At 36.8% G+C, this 26,764-nt stretch overlaps 2 protein-coding genes across 2 annotated transcripts in view; both read right to left on the bottom strand.

Moving 5' to 3' along the window:
- Positions 1 to 893: 893 nt before the first annotated feature.
- The window catches only part of aff2 (AF4/FMR2 family, member 2), a 42,783-nt gene continuing 16,912 nt past the window's right edge, over positions 894 to 26,764 (bottom strand). Inside the window, exons 2-13 of the mRNA XM_042770521.1 lie at positions 23,473 to 23,635; positions 20,276 to 21,399; positions 18,462 to 18,468; positions 18,096 to 18,211; positions 16,231 to 16,489; positions 15,497 to 15,633; positions 13,232 to 13,459; positions 12,611 to 12,682; positions 9,222 to 9,315; positions 8,913 to 8,962; positions 6,337 to 6,554; positions 894 to 2,369 (exon numbers count right to left, since the gene is read on the bottom strand). Of these exons, the coding sequence (XP_042626455.1) occupies positions 2,248 to 2,369; positions 6,337 to 6,554; positions 8,913 to 8,962; positions 9,222 to 9,315; positions 12,611 to 12,682; positions 13,232 to 13,459; positions 15,497 to 15,633; positions 16,231 to 16,489; positions 18,096 to 18,211; positions 18,462 to 18,468; positions 20,276 to 21,399; positions 23,473 to 23,635 (2,590 nt within the window). The 3' untranslated portion in view covers positions 894 to 2,247. The remainder of the gene's footprint in view (positions 2,370 to 6,336; positions 6,555 to 8,912; positions 8,963 to 9,221; positions 9,316 to 12,610; positions 12,683 to 13,231; positions 13,460 to 15,496; positions 15,634 to 16,230; positions 16,490 to 18,095; positions 18,212 to 18,461; positions 18,469 to 20,275; positions 21,400 to 23,472; positions 23,636 to 26,764) is intronic.
- On the bottom strand, positions 15,337 to 18,471 carry LOC122147413 (AF4/FMR2 family member 2-like). Its single transcript, XM_042769842.1, has 3 exons — positions 18,096 to 18,471; positions 16,231 to 16,489; positions 15,337 to 15,633 (listed from the first exon to the last, which is right to left on the bottom strand). The coding sequence occupies exons 1-3, from the start codon at positions 18,191 to 18,193 to the stop codon at positions 15,478 to 15,480; spliced, it is 513 nt and encodes a 170-aa protein (XP_042625776.1). The 5' UTR covers positions 18,194 to 18,471; the 3' UTR covers positions 15,337 to 15,477.

Genomic DNA, 26,764 nt, shown 5'->3' with positions numbered 1-26,764 from the left:
ATGTGGAAGTTGCCCAGGAAACATCCGCGAAGGAGGTAATGAGAAATGTATATGATGTACTGTATATTAAGCTGTACAATATGTAAAGAATTCAAATGCACTTAGACGTCATTCACTTTTAAGTCATTTTCTATCATCATCAGAGCAGAAAATGAAAATTTGAAATGTACTTGAACATTAAAGCGAAAAAACAGGTATCACAACCGCCATTTTTACAAAGAAAATAAATAAATAATCATGTTATGAAAACAGAAAAATTGGATATACCAATATGGTATGGAAAATCATTCAGATCCATTGTCATCCTTAAATATAGACTCTAATAAATTTCCATTGGATACGCAGGCACTTTTGAATAATCTTAGTGAAATGTCTATTTCGCACATACATGACATCTTTCGCTCACATTCTGACATTCACGTGATAAACTGACAGATATATGAAGCTTTACAATACAATGAACACACCTTGCCAATGAAATTATAGTGATAAAGTTATATGTATATTTACAATACAATGAAAAAAACTTGCAAATGAAAATCACACACACACACACACACACACACACACACACACACACACACACATTTATGAACAGACCAGCAAGAAGAAACAGTTTGTATCTTACTGATAGGTTATCAACAATTTCACATCATATTTAACATTAAATTCCTCAGGAGAGTTTATGCATGGAAAGTTAACATTTGATTAAAAAAGGTTTGTGATTTGATCACATGATGCAATTGTTTAGGCCGCAAAATTCTGACCTTGCTTTTTAGGGAGTATCTCTGGAGATAGAAAAATGTAATGTAATAAAGTACAAGCATTAATAAACTCTCTATAGATAACAACTTAATGTTAAATGTTATCAAGCCAGCCTTAAAGATGCTTGATTCATCCGAAAAAAAAAAAAAAAAAAAAATGGACAAAACACATCGATTCTTCATAGTGCTCATGAAATACGCTGATGTCTCTCAGTTCTACCTCTACCTCTCTGCATTAACATGCAAGATTGAACAAACACCGAACAGTTAAAGTAGCTGTCATATACAACACAGTCATTATGGTACATATTGTAAAGAAATCTTTAAGATTCTCTGATACCTCCTTTAGAAGATATCGATCTGTCATATGTGCATATGTATAAGTTAATTGCACAGGGAAATCTCCCATCAGCCTTTGACGCTGTGAACACAAGACGTGATGCCTGTCTCGGAGAACGCAGCTTTGGAGCGAAGCCAACGAGCCTATCATACTGCTCACACTGATGCCAGCTGTCACCGTGCCACAGTAAAATAGAAAGACGGTGATGTTTGAGAGAATAGATGACTACCGTACCCGTCCCTTACAGTCATCACAAAAGCCTCGACAGATAAGTACAATTTCAAATGGATATGTGTGAATCTCCAGATATGCGTTTGAGATGAATGCATTGTTAACAGCTCATTTATCGGCACTCTAATTCCTTTGTATCTCAGTCTTGCAGTGGTAAGGTCTGAAATATACTTAATGCAAGTACGTGAATGTCAGCTACATGAGTTGGATTTCATGTGTAGTGTTCTGAAAGCTGTCAGAGCGCAATTCATAATTCAGCAGCCTGTGTGTATATTCAGCGATGCCACAGGGGGCGATATAGCGGCTATTAGAGTAAACCAAACCAAACCTGCTCTCAAGCAGAAGGACTGGAAACTTTTCCTATGGTTTAACTAGTGTTGTAGTGTAGTAACAGTTTGATGATCATCTAGTTAAGTTTAAAGATATCATTTGAATTTATTACGCATTCACGCCTGTCTTTGTGTACTTGCGTGAAGTGTGTTTCTGGCTCATCCTACCTTACAAAGTGAATTAGATTTGCCTGGCCTACATCACAGAGGTTACTAGCTGGATTTTTGTTCAACAACATTGTTAACTTGCCCACTGCTACCATCACAGATCCTGTTCTTGTAACAGATGCATAAATTTGGCCTCCTGTAGTGCTGTGATGCGATGCAGCAGCGCTCCGTCCTTCTACGACATCCCCAGTTTTTCTTGACGCACTCTTACAGGAATCAAGCTGGAACGAGGACATGGCACCCTCCAGGGAATAACTCACAGTTCTGAGGCTCGCTAGTGGTTAACTGTCGACTTCCCTCAGGGTTCCGGAGGGTTGTAGATGGCAAAGATGGTGGAGGTAGTGATGAACGGTGGGGAAGAGAGTGAGAGCGAGTAAGACAGAAAGGAAGGAAGAGCACAGTGGAAGAGCCACCACTATAACAAATTGGCCTCCAGCTGAAGCCAGTGCAGTCCTTGGCGTATGTAGTGCACCAGTTCTGTCATGCTGCTGTGCTGCGTCAACGGTTCCATTACTGAGTCCAGCTCCAGAAAGAACTCTGTCAGAACAGAGACAGACACACAGTGCAACTGTCAACATGGGAGAAACAGTTTTTATTATTTGTATTATTATTATGTTTCTCAATACAACTACTGTAAATTGTATATAACAGGTGTTGCTAACCGTTTGACACAAAGTGCCATTTTTTATGTGCCACTGATAGCAAAAAACCAACAATAAAGCAGATGCAGTTTGCTTGCAGACTATCTACAACATCTTGACCCAAAAATGGGTCCAGTGACTGCATTCAAAATTAGTTGTGTATTTAGAGAAAACTGTTCTTCATAAATTGTTGATAAATTGCAAATCATGAATTTTATAAAAACAACAACAACAACAACAAAAAACAAAAAACAAAAAAAAAAAACAAAAAAAAAACAGTGATGTTTTTTAGTGATTGAGCTAGAGAAAAAAAAAAAAAAAAAACATGTTTTTGCCAGTGATTGTTTTTTAGAGAGCTATAAATTAATTAATCTTTAATCAGTGGTTTTGAATGTTACCATGTTATTTTCTTTTTATTGTTTGTTTTGTGCTGATGAGAAATCTTATTCGAATATATCATTGGTAAAATAAGAACATACATTATAATCTAAGATTTACCCTCACGTAGTCATATATGAATAGCATTTAATTAAATTAATTTCACATATATATCATGATTGCCCAAATTAATGAAAACTACTGATAACAAAACAACACAAATATTATGGTAACGAAGGAAAATTTTACTTGCTGAACATGAAGTGGAACTTTTTTTAATTTAAAGGTATATCTGTGTAAATAAAATAAAATAAAATAAAATAAAATAAAATAAATTAAATAAAATAAAATAAAATAAAATAAAATAACTGTATTTGTGTATTTATAAGGTCTTAAATCACTTGCAAAATTCCGTTCCTTTACTGAAAACTGTGCATTCACTCTAGATAGAGCACAAGAAAGATGCAGCTGAATCAACACTGCTTGAGAGAGGCTCTATGATTATTATTATGATTATTGCTATGATTATTAAGGTAATTTGCAGGTACTGTAGCACAGAAAGAGTGTTTTCAATGTGTTTTTCATTGAGTTCAATGAAAATGATCAGTGAGTCTGCAGCAAGAAGTTCTTAAGAAAATATTTATGAAATTCTTCAATTTTGTATTTTCTTTCTTTCTTTCTTTCTTTCTTTCTTTCTTTCTTTCTTTCTTTCTTTCTTTCTTTCTTTCTTTCTTAAAGAATTGCACTTAGGAAACTTCTTACAAAGAATTAAGATTCTTAAGAATTTATCTTATGGAATTTCTTGTGAGGGTATGATTGATAATTCTAAAATAAAGATGTAAATAACAATATAATAATTCTTATATTAATTCACAGACAAATTATTAAATAAATAAAAATACCAATTCATCTTAAGCTATTTTTTTTGTTGGGTGCACTGAAAATCAAGGAAAGACATCAGTGTCAATCTTCTTAAGCATGAAGATAACAGAGGTATCTGATGACATCACTGCCTCCTACTAATGACTGCAGCAATTAGCAAATAGATGACAATAACAGACTACAGAGTCATCAATGTGCCCGAGGACCTGCATCAGAGCTGATACTGTCATAATTAGCCAATCCCGCTATCATTCTGACTAAAGCTCGTACCCACCATCACCTTTAACTGCATTCATTTCTAGGAAAGAGACTGAGGAGGGGAAGTTGAGAGAGAGTTTATTACGGCTGATTTCTGAGGCGGGGGAGACCTCGTACAACAAGCAGTGTCTCAGAGTGTTTTAATTAGTCTCCTCCAGAGGACACAGAGAGAGAAAGAGAGGAAATGACAAGCCACATCAGATCTCAAATGCAATTAACATAGTGGCTTTTTCATTTCTCTGGTGGGCCGTATCAAACGTTGAGTCACTGATAATGCTGCAAGTGTGAGAGGTGAATTTCTTATATAACGTTGAGATATACAGTAGACTTATATGATGATTGGGTTTTTTCCGCAAGAGGGAGGTTTTGGGAGATTTTGTTTATAAGTAGTTGTTTGATTTAGTGATTGTTTTATGATGCAAGATATAAAAGCCCCAAAAGTGGTAGGTGAAGAACTGATTTTGGGTGAAACTCAAAGTCCACTGAATTTTCGAAAGGGGTCATATGATGTGATTTCAATTTTTCCTTTCCCTTTCAGTGTTACAAGCTGTTCCTGCATAGATAAGATCCCTAAAGTTGCAAAGACTAAAGTCTCAAACCCAAAGAGATATTCTTTATAATAGTTAAAACTCGTCCACGCCCTCCTAAAATGCCTTATTTAAAGCCTTGTTTAAACACGCCCCCACATGTCTAAGTCACTGTGTGGGAAGATTTGCATAACACTGCCCAAATGTTCACAAAAAGAAAGAAGGTGTAACTTTGATTCTTGCTGTAGTATTGCTGCCGACGCCGTCATGTCATGGAGACGCTGTGTGTTTCGTTGTGAAAGCAAAACTACTTTGTTTGGCCTTCCAACTAGAAATCAGTGGTTAAGTTGTATTTACAACACTGTTCCAGAACAGTTCAACCCAAATATTCAGATGTGTTCAGCGTATTTTACGGAGGACCAGGACTGTTTCCTGGGAGAGTAGCCTACAATGCCGGTGTTCTGACAAATAATGCTGACTCACAGCCTGTAAGTATGTTTTCATATTTAAAGAATTTCCCACCGATGATTCAAACGCGAGTTTTGAGCAGTGTAGTGTAGCGAATGTTGTTTGTTGTTTCTCTGATCACAAATGCAGACATGGTTTTATGTTTATGCGGCGTGAGGCAATGCAACGTCTCAAAACACAGTATAAGTCATTATAATCCGAAATAAGTCCCCACTGGATGCAACAAATGCCTTGTTTGTAATGGGTTTTAGTGGTTTTGTCTCGTCATGCCGGGACACACAGCATGACAATATGGTAAGGGGTTAGGGTGACCATATGCGCCGTTCATACGGGACACGTCCCGGCCAGGATTTTAATATTGCCTAAAACATCCAAAGCAGTTTGACCAATGACATGCAGGTATTATACATAATTGACCAATCATGGGGTTGTGCGTGAGAAGGTGAGATCTACAGGGAACAATCAAAGCAATGCAAATATGCGCACGTGTTCGTTCGTTCGTTTGACTTGAAGCGTCACTGCTCAAAAAAAAAAAAAAGACAGCAAAGTAGGTGCGAGAGCAATCTGAAAGCATAAGGAGGCGTCTGCTCTGCTCTCTAGCTCTCATGAATGTCGTACAACGATCGACCTGCAAACAGCCAAAACCTGAATATTTTAGGCAATATTAAAATCCTGGTCGGGACGTGTCCCGTATGAACGGCGCATATGGTCACCCTAATGGTAAGGGGTGTAACATTTCCGTCACACGCTTGAGGTATTCGGCCAATCACAACGCAATGGATAGCTGACCAATCAGAACACACCTCGCTTTTCAGAACAATTACCATTGTAAAAATTTATGCATTTCAGAAAGGCGGGGCATAGAGGATAAACAATAATGTATAGTATGTGGAAAATAATGTGTTTTTTGAACCTTACACAAAATAATGTTATTTTTTAGCAACGCCATATGACCCCTTTAAATGCTCTTTCCTGTCACAAATGTATACATTTCTGTCACAATCTTCTTCTATCAAAAAATAACCACCAAATATGGAACCTTGAGACTCAGACCATTCCAACATTGTTTTGTCAAGATTAGAAAAAGTTTTGATTAAAAAAATTTTTGTAACTGTTTTGTATTGAAAAAGAGCTTTGAACCAATTAATTGAAATGGACAGTCTTTTTGAAATTTCATGGCCAAATGAAATTTTAAATAAGTATTGCTTAATATCACCAACAGAATCACTGTAAATATACTGTATATACATATTTATGGCTCAGCAATACTCTCTACTTGCAGTCTAAAGTAAAAAAAACGAGTGTTTACTGAACCATAAAACCAGAAAAACAACTCAAAAACCATCCTACCTTGACTTTCCTGGGCCAGCTTTTCAGCAGTTTCCCAGTGTTCATAGCTACGCAGGATGTTGTTGGTGATGTTGACATGACTGGCTGCCATGTGGTGGATGCGTTGGGGAATGGCCACACTTCCAGAGGCAGAGGAAGAGCCCATCACTCCAGTGCTGCTGCTGACTGAACTGACAGGAGATGAACTCAGGGACATGGGAGACGGGGTACCTGTGCTCCTGTTGGAAGAAAGATAAAATACTGACCAATGAGCATTTTGGAAATCTGATCTGCTGTATTCCTGCATCATATCAAACTAACATAGCATTTTCAATACCCTTAAAATGGATCTTGCGCATTCCTGTCTATCAAATATTAGTGGCAAACGGGACATGTAAAGACATTTTGTTTTTTGCTTGGTTTCTGTTTATTTTATGTTATACTCAGTAGCCCTGCCCACAGTGAAATCTCATTAGCTCAATATCCTATGCAACACAGCTTTACATAAAACATATGTTTATTGGCTGCAATGACTACCTATGTGTAAAAGAAGTACTCTTTAGCATACTTCATAAACGGGTACTTATAATGGAAATAATAAACTTTAAATTGAATATACTTACAGTAAGTGCAAACTTAATGTTATCATACATTTAATTACATGTTATTCACAATTAAATTAAAATGCAGTTACATTTTATTTTAAGGTGATCTTGTTACAGTGTAATTATATATTTAAGTACTTAGTGATATTAATTAACTACATGTACTTAATATAGGGTTAGAGTTAGGATTAGGGTTTGGTTTAGCATAATTTTCATAATTCTATTGTCTTTTAATATAGTTGTACTGCCGAATATACTGTTAAGCATTTATGGTAACATAATTGTAATTTCTATTAAAACTTGCATGTCATTTATTTGAAAGGGCACATTCGTAATGATGCCTCTGCAGTTTAGCGCATTTCAATTAAAAGATGTAAAAAACTTTCAATATAATATCAGATAACACTATAATCAAGTACTTTACATGTGCTTTAGTATGTTGGTCAACACATCAAAATAAGTTCTTTATAGCACAAAAAAAAAGATTTTATCTAAATATTTATAATATACTTTAAGTTTACTATATATTTATATATATATATATATATATATATATATATATATATATATATATATATATATATATATATATATATATATATATATTACAAAATAGTTTGGAATATTGCTATACAATCAATGCTATTTGTTTAAAGCAGTTATGTTCCAAATTTGAAGTTGATATTACAAAAATTTAGGTTTCTGCGAGATTTGTTTTAGATGCTATATCAAAAATAGCCACCAGTTGACACCCAAACTCCAGACAATTTTTAAAATGCATTTTTCCTGTCACAAATGTATACATTTCTCCCACAATATTACTTATATCATGAAATAACCACCAAAAATATGGACTATGTTGAGATTAGTTAATTAGTTAGGACTTATGCCTTTCCAACGATATGTTTTGTGAAGACCAGACAAAGAAAAAGAGTGCCAGTGAGACACTGACAGAAAAAGTGTTAAAGTAAAACTTCTAATTTGACATCATTACACCTTTCAAAAAAGTTTTTAAAAGTGCACTGTGTGTTAAGAAACATAGTCAAGGAAGTGTACTCTCCTAAGTGGCCTTTCATTTCATTAATATTATTTTATCTGCAAGTACAGTTTTTTTTTTTTAAATATACATTTAAAATTTGAAGTACACTATACTGTAAGTGCCTATTCAGTCCAATTAAGTGCACTTCTTTTCCACAAGCTACCACCACTACCATCAGCCATGAAATTCTTTATGTTCACCCAACAACCCTTTAATCAGTATCTCAGTACATTATCAACAGTAACCTGAAGATAGTGTTGTTCCTCCAGACAACTATCGGCAAACATATTCATTTGTCTTTTTAGTGCTTCACCCCAAACAGTCTGGTTTAGTGGCCTGTAATCCACTGATAAATGGAAACACGCTCAAGCCTTGGCCGGCTAAGTTATGTGCCCTGTCAACAGTTGGGCCCATTCGTAGCAGGTTTCAGGGCTCTGCTAAAATAAATAAACTCCCTCCAAGGCAAAAAAAAAAGATTCATGATGGTAAAGGATGAGGAGGAGGTTGAGGATGGATGTGTTGATCACAGTTACAGCAGGTACGGCTGGCTCTTTATTGCTAATGTAGTGGCTGCAGGGGCCGAGCCGGTGAGGCTAATTGCTTTTGACAGGCAGGTTGGCAGCTGAACAGCGGGCCTGGGTAGTGTCCAGCTAGAGGCCGGATCAGACGCACACACACAAAGTTAAACACAGTGCCTCTCGCACTGCCTCACCCCATTGGTACTTTGTTGCCATGGTGATGACATGGAAGCGATGCTGCTTTCCCAGAGTTCATCTCTTCATGTCCTTTAACTGATGTCAAGAAGCCATGACTGAGGTTTCATATCCCACACTATATTTTTTTCCCCACTTGGCAGCGGGAAGAAGATTCAGGAGAGCTGTTCTCAAGCAAGATGGAATCTTTTCACAAGCTGGCAGAAACACAAAAGGACAAAGAGAGGAAAATGCACGTACTTTCCATTGGCTCCCCATGGCGAAGGTGCTTGGGAACTTTTTGCAGAATTCTGCGGGTGCAAGAAAACCTACGTTGAGAACATTTATAAAAACACCACATAGTCACCAGATGCAAACATGCTAGGTCTCATGCCAATATTATTAATCATAATTAGCTTACAGTTTGACAATGTATGCTTGGAATTGATGAATAAATTGATTCAATAATGGCATGCAGAATTTATGAGAACAAGCTATTCAAACAAATATTAAGAGTTCTAGCGCTGTTTCTTAATTGCAATAAACAAAGAAACGGAGGTAAGGTCGTACCTTAAAATACTCCATTAGTGAGCGGGAATACTTCATTGCATGATCTTTCTTCAGCTTGAACATTCGCAAGTACAGAAGTGACAAACAGCGATTGCTGAAAAAGAGAAAATATTCATTAAGGTTATATTAAAATCCTTCCAAACGTATTCAAGGAGTATTGAAAGATGCCGTTAGGACTATTAACGTAGCATCATCAAGGCAATGTTTGTGATTTTTTATGCCCAAAGGATTGATTTTTATTGACACTAACTTTTAGTTCTATTAAAGTTACATTAAAACTGGATTTTAATAAAACTAAAACTATTTATCATGCCATTATTATTATTTTTTATTATTATTATTTTTTTTCAAATACCTTCATGTGTAGACTTTATTGTAAATTTGAAACATATTTTTTCATGTTTTTTCTGATTTTTTATGTTCATTATGATAAAATCAATAAATTTAAATATTTAATTATTTAATATTATTTATTTTTTTATGTTCTTATGTTAAGAATTTATGACTGTTGTGGCATCTCTTCCATTATGACTGATAATTTTGCGTATAAGCAATTATTATTATTATTTTTTGTGTGTACTTGGTGCTTAGTGTACTTTAAGTGTAAATTAGTGTACTTGGAATGTAAAGTGTTAATGAAGAATGTGAAGAAATGTGAAGAAAATAAATAGATAATATCAAAATAAAGCCTAAATAATTTAACAAAATTTGTACAAGATTTGATAAAATATTATTTATTTGTGAGCAATTAGGAGGCATAAAATGCTACACTGTAAAATCATATCAGATCATATCAGTAAGTAATGGCAACTTATGTTTTCATATTACTTGTATATGAGGATCAAACGAACAACAAGTTTTTAAGTGGAAAAGTTTTTTCCCAGTGTTATAAAATTGGCTTTAGCAAGACAAAGGAGCCATCAGTTTTATTTCAGAAATGTTTGAAATGTCATTTTTCACCACAGAATGTTTTGAAACACGATAAATACTGGTGGAAATTACTGGTTCAGATGAATGTTCAAAAACAAAACAAAACAAAACAAAACAAAACAAAAACAAAAACAAAACAAAACATTATAAATAATGTTGAAAAACAAAACAAAACAAAACAAAACAAAAACAAAAACAAAACAAAAAAACAACAACAACAACAACAACAACAACAAAAAATATGTATGTATGTTTACTGTTGGATACCACTAGTACTCAAATTAAATACTAGTGAATATTGTCAAAAATGTGTTTTAAGAATTTATTTCTAATTCACATGGCCAAAAGTATCTGGCAAGAGCATTAAGAGTATCTTGTTGAAACAACAACAACAACAACAACAACAATAACAACAACAACAGTATTATGATAAGCAGCAGTGTGCATCAATATGAGCACTGAGGGAAAAACAGCCAGTATCATGGGGTGGCTGACCTTTCAACAGTATGCTTGCGAGACACCAGATGCTTGGGACATATGCAGAGCCCCATGAAACCAAAACTAGCTTTCTCACATTTCTCACGCATCCAGACTACTGAAGTCCCATCAATATATAAATAAGGTGTCTGTCCCTCCTAAAGCATGTCAGAGGCTTTTACGGCATCTTGCTGATACGTCTTTATTGTACATGAAATGTTTCCCAATGTCACAGGTCAAAATCTACAGGTTATATTGGCCTAATATCTGAAGCCCGAGAGTAAACATGTTTTTACAGCTCTCTTAAATGCATATAATATCGCCCGAACGGTATTATGTCCTCGACCCAGGTTTATAAATCATAAACGCAGCAGCCTTTGAAAATCCCTTTCGGCTGGTAGATGGCTTTCATTACCAAACAAGAGAGACTGGCAGCTGAATTCCAATCTGCGCTGATGACTGTCATCCCGCTATAAGCGCAAAACTAACCTTGACATTCAAAATAAACAAGCTGCCGTGGCGTGACAGGCAGGCAGAGTACAGGCGGCATTTATCTGGGCGAGAATATGTTTCTGCCGTCGCCATGTGGAAATCTTTCATTATCCTCTAATAGCTTAATGAAATACAGAAATAATGATCCACTCTAAGCTGATTAAGTGCTTTGGCAGTGTTTTTAAGCTTCCTTCCAGATACGGATGATTGTCGTTGAGTGATGGCTGAGAGGAGATTTAACTGGCTGCTAGTGCAAAGCGCTGGATTTAGCTTCTGATGGTATGCGGGGAACGACGTTGGAGAAGGCCCTAAAGCGGACGCCACTTCTTCAAAACAACTACATCTGTTGGGTTATCAACGAAACTCGCATTTTGACCTCCATGTATGTTGAGTGTGACTCATGGATTCATATAACACTTTAAATAAAGTTGTTTTTCATCAAACAGGTATTGCACTACTGGAATGAAGTCCATACTGTGGATCATCCTGGATACTCAGGGGGCACTTATGCGATAACGTTTTCAACTGAAACAGTTTTTTTTTAATGAGCTTTGGCTATTAGTTTACATGACAACAGTATGAAAACAATTTTTTTTAACAAGTTTTAAAAGGTCAAGTTTTTGAAAATGATACCGTTTTCGCTTTGTGTAATCTCCAAAAATGCTAATTTGTGAGAACTGTGATGTCATGCATATTATGTGTTCAGTTAATAGGCATGTGCACAGGTGCATAGTGTTTCTTTACAAAATGACATTGCCAACTACTGGCCTGGCATGAATACTACAGTGTGAAGGTCGGTTTTGACAACATTGTCTTAAAAACTGAAAGGAAAACTTTTCTGTTATTAGTACATTATTGTCGTGAAACATATCCTTAGTTAGGAAGGGTTCATCTAACCGACATTTAAAGTGACTTTTAAAGAAGCATGATTCATCTTTTTCTGTGACATTTAGGGGTGGGTAATCTGATATAACCTGCATAACTGCATAAAACAAGTAGAATGTAGAATTATTCTCAAGGACACAATATTTACTTGCTAATGTTACATGTGCACAGTCACTGTGCACTATGAGAGGTCTCTCTTTAGCCCACCCCCTCCCCAGCACCACCTACCTAGATCTGCTTGCATGGGGGGACTACCTCTCTCTTTCTTGCAGCAGCATGTCTTTAATTATGTTCTTTTGAAGAAGCAAGTCATACTTGCTCTGCAGCAGCAGCGTAGCAGATCTAGTCCGCCATTACCAAACCTTTGTACATCCTCATTTACATTAATAAAATGTTTTACAAACTATTCAGAGAGTTGTCATGACTGAACAGAAGTTATTTGAAACAAACAAAAAAATTTTTTAACATAAATGTTCTATTTAATGTGTCTTTGGATGTATAACAAAATTAATTGATTAAAACAACAACAACAACAAATACTTCAAATATTTTAATGGTTTATATGATTAAATATGGAGAACTGAGAGGCATGAATGCCAACTTACCACAGTACAGCAAGCTTCTTCTCAGCTATTGTGGCAGAATGATTTGTGAAGTTCTTTAATCTCAATGCGTACTTAAATAACAAAAGTACAAGAGTTACACAAATATGATAAAACTATTGATGCTTTTGACAATTCTCTTCAACACCATATTTCAATTAGCAAATGATCTTAGAATACGCTGATGAACTTAGAGGACCATCTATTTTTATTGCCTCTGATGTCAATAAAACAAGGACTGTTCCAGCTGTGGGTAATGATCCCGGGTTTCGGCAGCGTGGAGCCAGCAGTCCTTTTTGTGGGAAGTCGTGGCCTAGTAGTTAGAGAGTTTGACTCCTAACCCTAAGGTTGTGGGTTCGAGTCTCGGGTTGGCAGTACCACAACTAAGCTTCCCTTGAGCAAGGCACCGAACCCCCAACTGCTCCCCGGGTGCTGCAGCATAAATGGCTGCCCACTGCTCCGGGTGTGTGTTCATGGTGTGTGTGTTGCACTGCTGTGTATGTGCACTTTGGATGGGTTAAATGCAGAGCACGAATTCTGAGTATGGGTCACCATACTTGGCTGTATGTCACGTCACTTTTTCACTATCATCTTTTATTTGCAATGTATGAAGAGGGCACTCACCTGATGAGCTCTACGGTTTCTGAATACATTGTGTATGGTGACTTGGCCTCCAACGGGTCTCGTTCCATGGCGTTGCCGCATTCGATGAATGAGAGCGCTCCGTCTGCATAATTTACAGCTTTGCCGAACTTGTCCATCTGTGAAGCAAAATTGCCGTTAAAGGTTGAGAGAATTCCGCAAATAAAAATGACTGAGGTCATTTTCAAAGCTCTTAAAGTCATACCGAAAATCAGATATCATCAGAGGAGATAATAAAGCCATTAAGCTGAGGTAATTCTCTTATGAGGCAACGCGAGTCAGAAGATGTAATGCAAGAGTGCGGCAACCTACAGAATTACAGTCATTGGACAGGCATATATTTGCAACTTCATGACAAGTTTATGAATCAGAACAGTTTATTTTTTGTGGTAAAGTAGTATGAAGTGCTTTTGTCTACATTTAGGGATTATGTTGTTCATCCTGACTTCATGTCTCGTTTCTCAAACACAAACGGATCAATAGCACTAAACAACATTACGCCTGGCACAGAAAAACACAAACAATAAGAGCATATCTCATCTCCATAGGAGCGTAAAATAGATTTACTGACCACTTGCCTCTGCTGGCACCTCAGGAGCCAAGTCCATTCGTTTTCAAGTGAGCCCTTTAATACGAGGCACGCGGACGCCCGGGATTCATTACAGGGCTGCCACTACGCTCATGTAACGGTGGCAATCAATTCCCTTTACTTTGTATTCATGACTAGGCCTATACATCGTCATAGCGATTTATGACAGAGAGGATGTAACTTGCGATAATGGACAATGTCTCCAGAGATAATTGCCTGGATCAAATTATTGAGGGTCTGGGGGTCTGTTTTGTAAATCTCTAACAAAGCTCCTGCTTTATGGATGCTAAGGGCAGACACAAGGTCTTTCGCTCACCTAGATTGGAAAGTCTTCAATTATAAAAGGTCTGCGGAGAGAGCTTTTTCTCAGCTTGCTAATGGCTCTCTGTAGCGGCTGGGTTATGTGTCCGTGTAGTTAAGAGCAGTGTGACAGGAATTTTTCATCTACTCTTGCTGAGTGCTTACTTCCCATTGGAAAGAAAAATCGCTAAAGATTGCACTATTATCACTGTTTCTCCAAGGCTGCACTGAGATTGGATGAGAATTGAATGGAGTCTCTGGCTTGGCAGATTTTTCACATATTTCACACATACCTCTAGAGTTTCAGAAAAGATCTCACTGTTACCCACAGTGCTCAGGTGCCAAGATACGCAAATTAGGGTTCCCACACATTCTGATCATTGAATTATCAAGATTTGATCAGGTACCCAAATTACTTTTAGAATGCCTTATATAGATCGCATTGACAAAGACCAGTTTTAGCGGAACAAAGCTAGAAAAACCTATATTCACTATAGAAATTCTCTTAAATTTTCCTTGAATTTTTAAATCATCATCATAATTATTATTATTAGTATATTTTAACAACAACAACAACACTACTGCTACTACTACTACTTTATTTATTTATTTATTTATTTTCTATACTTGTGTTTTTAATTCTTCTTTATTTTTTTTTTTATTTATTAAATTCTGCAATCAAAAGTCAGAATACCACTAATAACAAAATGAGAACGATCAGATCAATTTATGAGCTATAACGTTTTTCTGTAGTTTATACCATAGTAATAAAATTGTTTCTGCTTAGAAAAAAGTTATTTACAATAGGATTTTATTTAAAGATGTGATTAATTAAAACAAATTATACATCACACTAAAAACACATACAATAAAACACATTTTCTATCTAGTTCTAGTTTATATTATTATATAAATTTTTATGTAGTTTTTTAGTACATCAAGTTAAAAACAAAAAAAATGAAATTGAAATGAGTTGCCTTGACAAATATATGTTGTAAAATATGTTTTTTGAATTTTTTTTTTTGAATGTTTTGTTTAATTAAATTATTGAAAATTATTTTGTTTGTGTTTTAGTTTTTCAAGTTATGAAAATATTTTCTCATGGTTTAATTTTTGTTTTTATTTAACTATTATTGTTTTGTTTCTGTATTGTTAATTGTTTAATGATATAAAGTGTGATCAAGATCTGTTTGTTTTTCACACACATCCCATTGTGTGCATTAACATGAACCTGAAATATATAGAGCTGCTATGCGACTGAAAGACAGTTCAAGACATGTAATACTACATGATCAGTCGTCAGTACACAAGCACACACGTCAGTCATTACCCGCAGTAATCATATGGCTGTTACATACGTGTTATTAAATGTGAGTTTAGGTCTCCTGGGCTCCATATGCTCCATGGACAGGGTTGAAGTGTTTGACCAGAGGTCTGGCTCCGACTGATCATTGCTGTGAAAACTGCTGGAAGGCTTGCTGTGACTGTCTTCCTCCTGGAAAAGCAAGAGAACATTAAAATGGTAATTACCCTTTAACAGCTTGAATAAAACATAACAGTTCCATTCACTCTCAGTCTGTATGCATCTACTCAGTGTTTTCATTTTTAGGACCATTTAGTTAGATTGATTTTGGATGATCGGCACATGGGAGCCATTCTCTTGTCTTCAAGGCTATTTTGAAACCTTTCCAAGAAGGTAATTAGTTTAGAAAAAACACAGAAATGTGGTGAAGACCTCAAGTGAGGGAAAAAAAAAAACAAATCCATCCATCCATATGTGGTGAAGGAATCAAGCAAAAGCCTCAGGCCTTCCATCCAATCATTCCCCAATCCATCCATTCATCCATCCATCCATCCTTCCATCCATCCTTGCATCCATCCATCCATCCATCGATTCATTCATTCATTCATTCGTCATCCATCCATTCATCCATCCATCCTCCATCCATCCATCCATCCGTTCATGCATCCATCCATCCATCCATCCATCCATTCATGCATCCATCTATCCATCTTCCATCCATCCATCCATATATATATATATATCTTTCATAAATCCATCCATCCATCCATCCGTCTGTCTGTGACTTACAGTGCTGTTCTTGGAATGGGACAAGGATTTGTTCGCTCCTTTGCGGTGTTTGTGTGATGAGGATGATGATGAAGAGGTGGAGGTAGGTATTGTGCGGGTGGAGGGGAGGGTGATTGGGACGGTGGAGGTGTTTCCCTCCTGACTGAGGGAGCTGCATTCGCTGCTCCTCCGTGGGCGGCCCACTGGCTCATCGGACAGCGGCGACAGCAGAGGCGGTAGCAGCTTATCCTCCCGCTTGCGAGGTTGCTTCTTCAATGAACTTGGCAGAAAAAAATAGAAAACATGTCAAAGGTCTCTGTCTGAGCACTTGCATGACACTTCAAGACTTATTGCAGCCCAATACATTTGTGTTTTTTATTGTATTTCTTTTAGAGATTTAGTTTAGGCCAACAAATTTGTGGTGTTTACAATATCTGTCTGTATACTGGGGAAAAAAGTGTGTCTTAGTGTAAGCACAGTTAAATATACTGTTAGATATACATAAGTGAATGTAAACTGATGGGACTATACATTTTATATGTGTCAAAATATCAGATCTGTGCTTTAGGCCTTGCTATGTACTGTGATTTGGGGTTGAGAATTTATTTTAATGGGTTTGGGGTGGAAATTTAGTTTAAGGATTTGTTTTTTGAACAACTTCAATAATGACTTTAGACTATTAAACTGAAAAAAGGACTTTCCTAAATATAAACATACAGTGACAAAAGAAGGGAGAACAAAAAGTAAAAGGGAGAACAAATAGTATTAAAATGTTGATATTTTTAAAATGTTAGGTTGTGATTATTTATGGTGGGGGTTATTTATGCATAGTATCTACTGACATATATTTTTTTAAAATGGGTTGTTATTTTGTTGTATATGTGTTTTATTATTTTCACCCTTCATGGCAGTAAGGTCATTTGAGGTCAAACGGTTTTGTTCCTTTTGTTTCCATTTTCTAGAACAATATAGGAGAGACACAAAGTAATATACAGATGAGATTTGCATAAGCTCTTACATGTTTAAACTTAGCCTAAGCGCTAAATAAAGAAGCTCCACTGAGACAGAATATCCTAGACAGAAGCATATTTTTTTTTGCCTTTGGTTTATTAGGCTGAAAATACGCCATAAAATGTGAGTCTCATCAGTTAACAACACTAAATAAAAAGCCTTCTTTACTTTTCTAATTCAATTAAAAGGGTGAACGCAGTGAACAAGCTGATTTAAAACACACTGAGCAGGTGATAACAGTAAATAGCCCGAGGTGCTAAACACTTCCAGTAATAGTTGTTAGCGGTGGCTAATAATTTAACGTAGCGCTGCTGATCGTATCATGAAGATTCATTGGTGTTAGTCATGTCGCAGTGCGGTGGCCACTCAGGCGGACAGGACAAGCACATAACCCCTGTCACGCGAATGTCTTCGATGGGCTCTAGCCTGGCCTGACACTAATTGAATATCTAAAATTAGCGGTAGCCGTTGTGCTGGTGTCAGTGTTAAATTACTGTAATGCAGTGGGACAAAGCAGGCAGGCGGCTCGAAAGGGTGACCTGCTGTTCCTTCTGCGTATTCCAGCATTCTTTCAGAGGACATAACACAGAGTAAGCTACTAAGCTGAGCTGGCAAAAAGTATTTTCGTGCATGTATGGCAAAAACATCAGGGGACACTGGCAGCATATGTTAAAGAAAAGAGATACATTGTGGAATCTTTTTATGGAGGTTTTCAGCAGAAACAAACAGTAAAAGATTGAACGCAGTGCAACAAGAATGCATTTAATGCATTGAAAAAAAAATCAAAAATCAAAATGGCAAGTCACTAGTAAAGCTCCTAAGATGAGTATTTGATAATGTAGGCAACAAGCCATGAGTCAGTACTGTATACTCACTCTTTTGTGCTGGAGACCTTGTGGTTGTGTATGGGCGAGATACAAGGAGGAAGCAGCAGCGCGTCTTTGTCTATCCGAAGCTTTTTGCCTCCACTCATCACGTCACACTGCTCAGACTGCAGAGAGATGGAAGTTAATTACCACCATACAGAATTTAACATGTTATTTTAGCTTGGCAGGATGAAGGACGAGTTGAAACATCTAGATCAAGACTTTGGTGGAAGACGTACTCATGTCCATATTCCAGGATGACAATGGCAAGATGAAAAAGTGATCCAGGGAGCATGAGAAATCATTTTCATACATGAATTGGTCGACAGAGTCCTGACCTTAACCCACTGACAGCATCGTTCCCTCTAAGCTTACGTTGCAACTGTGCAGAATAAATTATATGCCGCACACAGGACAGATGCAAAAATTAATTATATGTTGCAAGTATGTGGGATGAATTATATTTATTGATTGGGTTAGATTAGTAAATGTTATATAATTGCAATGCTCGGGCAAACCACTATAGACAATAAACAGCGCTTAAAATGAGCCAAATGAGTCACTGTAGAAATCAAGTACTTTAATGGTTGTGGACGAAATAACTCAACATGAGATGAGAGCCAATGCAAATGTAATGAGATGTGAAATAAAACATCATCATGCTTTAATGAAGAGTGGCTTGATTAAGTGGTGGAAAAAGCGGATGATGGGCACAGAATGGCAACAAAACAGACATTTACAGTCACACTCAGGTGTAGTAGTGTGCAAACTCTACTACATGGGGATGTTTTAGATAAATGTAAAATAATTCACGTTACCATTTTTTTGAAAAAAAAAAAGTTCTTTTATGTAAATGTAAAATAATTCACGTTACCATTTTTTTGAAAAAAAAAAAGTTCTTTATTATATTATATTATATTATATTATTACAAAATTTCTTTGTAAGTAACAGCAGCAATAAAAAAATGCTTGCTCAGGCTGCTTAAGTTGTGTATGATTAGTTACATCTCTGGGGACAATGAAATATAAATAGCAGATTAAAGTTACAAGTTACACCCCTTTCACACTTTGAATCTGGTACAGGTAATGTGTATAAAGAATGTTTTCGCTCAGGTCTCTGAAAAGTTCGCCCATGTCAGAACATAAAAAAAAAAAAAAAAAAAAAAAAAAACAACCCGTACTATATCCTATGAAGATATATGATATCAGGGTGTGATGTGTGAATTTGTACGAGTCGAAAACATACTCGAGACATGTTAACTCTTCATTTAAGCTGCCAGAACGATCTCAGCTTCAGCACCGTGAACACACTGCCTTCAAAAACACGCTAAAAGAGACGGGATAACGGGCGTCATCACTACGACATGGCATTAGTTCTGGCTTTTGGTTCACACAGAGCGCTGTGTTCCGGGACTGAACCCGGCAATGTTACTAGGTCCCCAACCCGGGATTAATCCCGGAATCAATGCCGGGACATGTTTGCGTTCACACAGAAGGCGACCCGGCAATGTTCCGGCAATTTTCCGGGTCCAACGTGCAGTGTGCAGTGTGAAAGGGGCGTTTTATTGTGTGTGATTGATTGTTTATTTATTTATTGACAATGGTTTTTTTATATTATAGTAGACTTTGTATGAACCAAACCCAGTTCAGTTAAAGTGAACAAGATGATTCAGGTGTTGACATTGTATGTGGACTTTAAAAGGGACTCTTTTGAACCATAAACAAACCTCTTGAGGTTGTCTGTTTCATTTATGCATCTTTGGATCATTTCGGGGGATCTGAGATCATGTGTTTACACGTGCATATTATTTGGCTCAAGATTGCTCTGAGATCATGTGTTTACACGTGCATATTATTTTGCTAGAGATTGGTTTTGTGTTTGATTGATTTGGGTTTGAAGAGGTTTTATCTGAAAGTTGTGTTTTTTTGTTCCTGTGTGCTGTAATTTATATGTTTTGTTTGTTGAGTTGTTTTAGTTTATGTTTTAATTTTTTAAAATGTTTGGTAGATTTGGCCATTACATATCTGGGTTGCTACTGAATTGTACAATTCAAAATCAGCAAGGGGTGATACTTCAGTTATCAAGGTTGTGTCCTTCAACAAGGTACTCCAGAGGAATTCTTCCATGGAAAAAGTAAATGTCGCTGAAAGGACCTGCTAAATGATTACTTGCTTAAAATAATAATTACATGATTATTTTGCAATTGCAGCCCTTGATTTTATAATTATAGTGCATGAAATGAGAGTGAGAACATTGAACACTTGCCTTGTGTTTCCTCTTGGATTTACTAGGGTTCTTTTCTGCAGGGATAGAGGCAGGTGACTGTTGCCGTCTGTGCTTTACACTGACCTCCCGACACTCTGCCTTGGTTGGGGGAGGCTCTGGGGCGTCTTGCCCTGGGATCCGCGATAGGAAGCTGAGTTCAATCTTAACCCAAAGGGACTTGATGTCCTCAAAATCTCTTAGTGGTGACAATAGTTCATTTTGTACAATGGGGATGGGAGAAAAGAGGGGCTCTTCTAGGAGATCCGAGGCACCTGGATCAGGAATAGAGGTGCTGCTTGTGCTGGTAAGGCTACTAACATTCAGGATATTGCTGTTGCAATCCTTGGATTTCAGGCTTAGGGTGTTGGGACCGGGACAGGGAAGCTGAACTTTAGTGAGCTCTTCAGGGTCCGAATGACACTCGGATGAAGAAGACTCTGTCTCGATGAACTCCTTAGACTTGGGGATGATCTTGTTTGGTCCTCTGTGCTTCTTTTTATCCTGAACTGGTGTGATATTCGTTGGTGCGGTGTTTGTTGTGGTGGTTCGAGGTTCCTTTCTTGGAGCCGTCTTGACCCCAGGGCCCTTGGCTCTAGGTTTTGGTGGTTCTAAAGGCGGGGGCTCTTTCTCTTTCGGGGTAGAACTTGAATTTCCTGGTCTTTGCCAGTTGTGCTCCTCGCTGCTGGAGGATCGCTCCACCTTTTTGGGCTGCTTCTTTCCAGTGCTTCTCCTGGGGGGTGCTAGCTCCACTGAGGCTGGTGATTTTACCTTGGTGCTTTTGCTGTCTGGAGCCTTCTGACCAGTCTTGGGTTTGGCTTTCTCTCGGATAGGACTGAGCAACGTTCTCTCCTTGGGGTCTGCTGGTGCCAGTGTTGTGCTGGGCTTGCTCTTGCTGGAGTTCTGGTTGTCTGAGGATTGGCTTTTATCAGGTTGAGAGCTGTTAAGCCCATGACTGTCTGACTGGGTGTTAATTAGTGCTTTATTGTGAGGATTAACTTTGTTTAGCCACTTATCTAGTTGCCACTTGTTTGTTGATGGAGGTTCAGGCTGGTGGAAAAAGACAAAATAATTGTTTGACTGTGTGTTTGTTAGTGCTCACACTGTGTTTCAGCAACTTATTTTATTGACTACATTGATCTAAAACCAGATCATTTTGACTACATTGTCTAAATCAGTTTATTTCATCAATTGCACAATGACTCCAGTCTTGAATGTATTACATGCATTAAGTTGCATGTGTAAAATAACATGGAAACCGAATTTCTAATGATGCATATCGGTACAGATTTCATCTGTCTCCAGTGTTGATTCATGAGAAGCTTGATGATTCCGTCATTTGTCTTTCACAGACCAATGAACTGGCTCTATGATGAAAAGGCCATTAAGAGAGGAAGTCATAAAATTCCTGAATAACGGAGGAAACGCTGGAAGTACTGTCCTGATGACTGCTCACAGCTCTCACTGCGGTGATGTTTTCATCAGCTATATTATCTCACGCCAATTGTTGTGTACCATTATGTTTCCAGACACAAGTAAATCTTTCCCACGAACCCATAAACACTGTCTTGAATGCTCTGAATGATAGAAAATCATTTAGAAAAGGAAGCTGTGGAAATGAGTGGACATTAACCATTAAACTCACAGGGTAAGAAATTCAATTCAGTGCACTTTCTAATCAGACCTGATGGTACGTTTCGAGACAAAAGCTGTTTCACATTCAAAAGCCACATTCTCCATCTGTCAGAGAGATATTTTCGCCGATACGAGCTACCAAATTTTATATTGAAAGCTCCGGCAAAGATGATGAATTAACAATTGAGCGTGTCGAAATTGATAGGCTCCCAATATTTTGCCACTGAGGCATCAAGGCTATGCGCCGCCACTTGAAAGAGAAACATCTTTCTATAGACCAGAGCGCTTGCGGTGCTAAGATACGGATTCCCATTGGCCTTCCCTGGCAGAGAGCAAAGCTATACACACAGAAGGGGCGATGAGAACCGGGAGATGTTTACTCTTGTGTAATGCTCTTAGGGAGCCCTGGGCAGGCTACTGCGGGACAACTTTAAAGCTGCCAATTAATCCTTTGAGGAGATCCTTTCAAAAATGCTACCCCTATCCCATGCTGAGAGAAACTCGGAGGGGGGATACTGTCTAAGTCTCTCTTTGCCTTTCGCTAACGGAGAAAATTGACTTACTCAGATTCATCTCGGTTCTTTTGAAATTTCTGGTAATGGGCCCGGCAATAATCATCTAAGGGAAATAATTGCATAAACTGGTATTCATTTACCTCAGGGCCCAGAGTTCAGAAGGTGAGCAAAACACCAAACAAAACTGTAAATAACACTAAACAGAAGGGCTGAGGAAATACCCAAACCTGACAAAAATGTCTGGGTCATGCCTCACCTTAAAAAAAAGAAAAAAATAAATATGGAAATAATATTTTGCTGTACAGTAGGTAAACGATGCCTATTTTTTCATCATTAACATACATTGTTCACACAACAATTAGACAATTTTCTCCCCCAAATTCAGTAATAATTAATAATAATTACAGTAATAATAATGTTTTTTTATTATTATTATTATTATTAAATACAAAAATTCTAACAAAATTTTTTATGACTTCCACCAAATATGACATTTACCACAGTACTTTTATAAACTACAACAACAGACCATTTATATATTTTCTTTTCACATTACAGATAATTTATTAATTTTGCAATACAGCATCGGCAAAAATGTCTCATGCAAAACAGTTTTACCTGTATAGCTCTATTTGCAGTAAGTACTGTTTTATAGAGAAGTGATCAGTTTCATAGAAAAGTAAAGATGATAAATTGATCAATTGAACATGTCTTGATTACCCTCCCAATATTTTGCCTCTGAGGTGTCAGGCATATTGTTTTAAAGCAGCTTTATAGAAATTATGCAAAAAGATTTAAGGAGTTTGTTAAGTAGAAGGGGGTTTCCACATATTTTTGGCCCTATCCTGTAGTGTATGGGCTGAACTGAGAAACACCTGTAACAACAGCCATCAGTGAATGGAATGAAAAGACGAGTCATGGATCAGTGTGAGGATGTGTTGTGACAGTTTAATAGGAGTAAAGTGATCAGTACCTCTGGTGTGGCAGCGCGGGACGCTCTGTTGCACTCACTGTCACTGGAACTGCTCTCGCTGTCCGAGTCAGACTCTGAGCTGCTCTCTGATTCGCTGGAGCTGCCCGAGGCACCACTGGAGTGACCGGTTGGTTCGCTGGTTCGTGGTGTGGTTCCAGGGAGACTTTAGGAAAAAGAACAGAGGAGAACATTCGTCAAATGATATGACACACTTCGAAACACACAAACGTGCCATTGACAGCATAGATGTAGATACAGGTTGTTTTATTAATGTACACTGGATTTTATTCAGCAGCAGGAGAAACAGACAGAGCTGTAATATTCGCATACAAATATTCGCATAGCGTTACTCACACTAGACTACTCACTGGATGTTTTTAGCATAGCATTAGCGAATAATAGCATAATAATGCTCTCCTCCATTTTTTTGATACAACGGGACGTGTTGCCCGGCTATTCTATTCTTCTTTACATTGACTTTGTATGCAATCTACGCAAGTAAATAATTAAATTAATTTGCATGGAAGCCTGTTTTCACTACAGTACTTCCATAGTATAGAACCTGCCTAATACGTCATAATTTGTGCCCAAAATGCTCAAAATTTTTATAACATGCAGCTCTTTACCACACAATAAAGATTATCTAAGTGAATATTTATTTTTTTCAGTTCCATCGAAAAAAATAACAGCATACTAGTTTGAAATTATATGATTTTGGGGTTAATTGTAACGAAGATTATATGCCTGAAGGGCTTGTCATATAATTTTAGGGGAAATTATTATTATTTTTTTTTTCCCATGCCATGCCATTACTTTATAGTTCAAGTCTGTAAAATATCAGACACCACAATTATTATTATTATTATTATTATTATTTTATTTTGTTTTCCAACACTAGCTGATGCTGCTCTGGAGATCCAACTAACAAAGAGACAACTGAACCAATTGATGATAGACTACACTTAGAGAGAGACAGAGATAGAAAGATATAAATAGAAAGAAAATGAGCAAGGAAAGAAAGGGTTTGTTTACTTCTCCACCTACGGGGCTATTACTCGGCTTTGTCTCAGAGTTATCAGTCATGCTCAGCATTATTTATGAGTTCATGAAAGGCCACAGTGCTCTAATCCAATGAGTACTTCACTTCTCAGGGTATCCTCAGATGTGGCCATCCAAGATTGTTCTACATGGAGTCAAACATGCCAGAAGGAGGCAAATTAAATTCCTTTCCAAAGGTCAGACCAGGCTGCTTTATGTTGACACTTCATTATTACGACAAGAAAAAGCGCTCTGGTCTACAGCTGTGCCAGCAAGACATGGACAACATTAGCCAGGAATGGGGAACCTGTCCCAGGAAAGTGAAAAAGCATAAAAAAAAAAGAAGATTTGTGCCAAATCATAAGCTATATTCAAAATGTCACACTTGTTCACTCATGCACTGTCAGTGTGCAGCAAAAACCCTAAACAACCGACAGCCAGTGTGGGCTACAGTGAAAATGCATGCTTGTCATCACATTAGATACAGTACAAAATATCAAACCAAGTGGTGGATGTTAGACCTTTTCTCAGAGCTAACTTCATTTTTCTGACTTTTAATTGGCTGATGTAAATGTTATATTTTGTTTGGTTTCTTTTTTTATTTAATGCAACAAAAAGAAACAGTTCAAATTATAATTTTATATTTAATATCTATAAATCTACCAATCAAAAACCACCTGAAAGAAAAATGACACAGTTACATGCACTTTGAATGTGCTGTTCTTTCAAAACACCAACCTCTGTGACCTTTGTCCATGCAAATAGCACTGACTGGTGTGATACAACACAAACCAAAAGAAAAGAAAAGAAAAAAGGCAGAAGGTCATTTTCTCTCCATCTTTTGGTCTTAATAAGGTTGACCTTTGGTTAACAGCTGTTGAATAAGAGAAAGGCAAGTCTGAGAAAGCGTTTATTGGTTCTTTCACCTTCTGTCTCAGACAGTATAGTTTACTTTTTTAACACAATACAACACAATAACTAATTAAGCCTTTATCCTGTATGATTTTTTTTATAATCTAATCTAATCTAATCTAATCTAATCTAATCTAATCTAATCTAATATAATCTAATCTAATCTAATATAATATAATATAATATAATATAATATAATATAATATAATATAATATAATATACTTTTATCTCAATTTAACTTACATGAAGTCGCCTATTTCAGATTTACTGCAGATTTGCCAAGTGTATAATGTGATGAAAAGTAAACAAAGTTTACTTATCATCATTATTCATAATTAAAGATATATTCGTCCCCAAACAGACCGGACAGAGTAGCTTTGGGAATAGCTTTCTCCTTAGTAAAGCAGCACACGTTGCATGAACACAGGAAGGAGGAAGTGTTTCCCTGAAGGAGATACAGCAGGCCCTGGGCAAACTCAACTAGAACTGGGCCACTGAGACTGAAAGAACTGGGTAAATTAAACTAACATTTCACTGCTGAACTGTAACTGTAATAAGGAACGATAACAAATCTGCTTTCATAAGGGATTATGTTAGACGTTTCTAGGTCTGAATACTAGTAGACTAAGAAAACTGTTTATGCTATAGTTTACCAAAAATAAATAAATAAATAAATAACCTGTGAAATGTGATATTATCAGTGACTCTACATTGTAAGAGATAAGTGTAAATATTTATCAATTCATGAACTATATAAATACCATAGCGGCTTCACAAATAACATATTAGCATTTATTTATAATCTGTCTTGAAACACTCACATAACACATATGCACAAATATACAGAAGTGCACAAATATATTTCTCAAATCCACCATAAGTAATGCCATGCAAAAGCCGTCAAGGCTCTTATTAACATTCAGTAAGGGAAGAGTTTGCACAGGCCTTGTAGTTTATCATGGCTTTAAATAATGTGCTGTCAATGCACGTTGCTGTTACAAACCCAGAAAGATCTCCAGGCATAAGAAAAACATCTTTAACAACTCTATAATGAATAAATAACAATATTTAGAACAATTTACACTTTAAATATTCATGCTTTATAATGAAGCAATTTTCCAGGCTGGTGCTAACCAGTAGGGCATATGAGACCAGATGTACACACAAAAATAAACACTAGCTAGACTTCTGTAGTATATTACATGAAAATAGCTGAACAAGCTCTGAGTTTTAAAGAAGGTTTAGCTTCTAAACCTGGTTTAGGTGCTATAAAGGTTCTCTATCAACTCAGGGTTTGATCCATATATTTCTGTAGCGAGTGCAACTGAAAGTGTGGCAGCA

The sequence above is a fragment of the Cyprinus carpio genome, chromosome A14 (assembly GCF_018340385.1).
Source record: "Cyprinus carpio isolate SPL01 chromosome A14, ASM1834038v1, whole genome shotgun sequence".
Lineage (NCBI taxonomy): Eukaryota > Metazoa > Chordata > Actinopteri > Cypriniformes > Cyprinidae > Cyprinus > Cyprinus carpio.
Note: the sequence above shows the minus strand (reverse complement) of the source record. Positions and strands in the feature narration are given on the sequence as shown.

Excerpts from the sequence above, each read along its gene's own strand:
- LOC122147413 (XM_042769842.1), bottom strand. The coding sequence starts at position 18,193 with ATGAGTGGAGGCAAAAAGCTTCGGATAGACAAAGACGCGCTGCTGCTT. Across the intron at positions 16,490-18,095 it reads AAGGTCTCCAGCACAAAAGA|TTCATTGAAGAAGCAACCTC; the intron begins GTGAGTATACAG and ends TTTTCTGCCAAG. Across the intron at positions 15,634-16,230 it reads CCCATTCCAAGAACAGCACT|GAGGAAGACAGTCACAGCAA; the intron begins GTAAGTCACAGA and ends TTGCTTTTCCAG.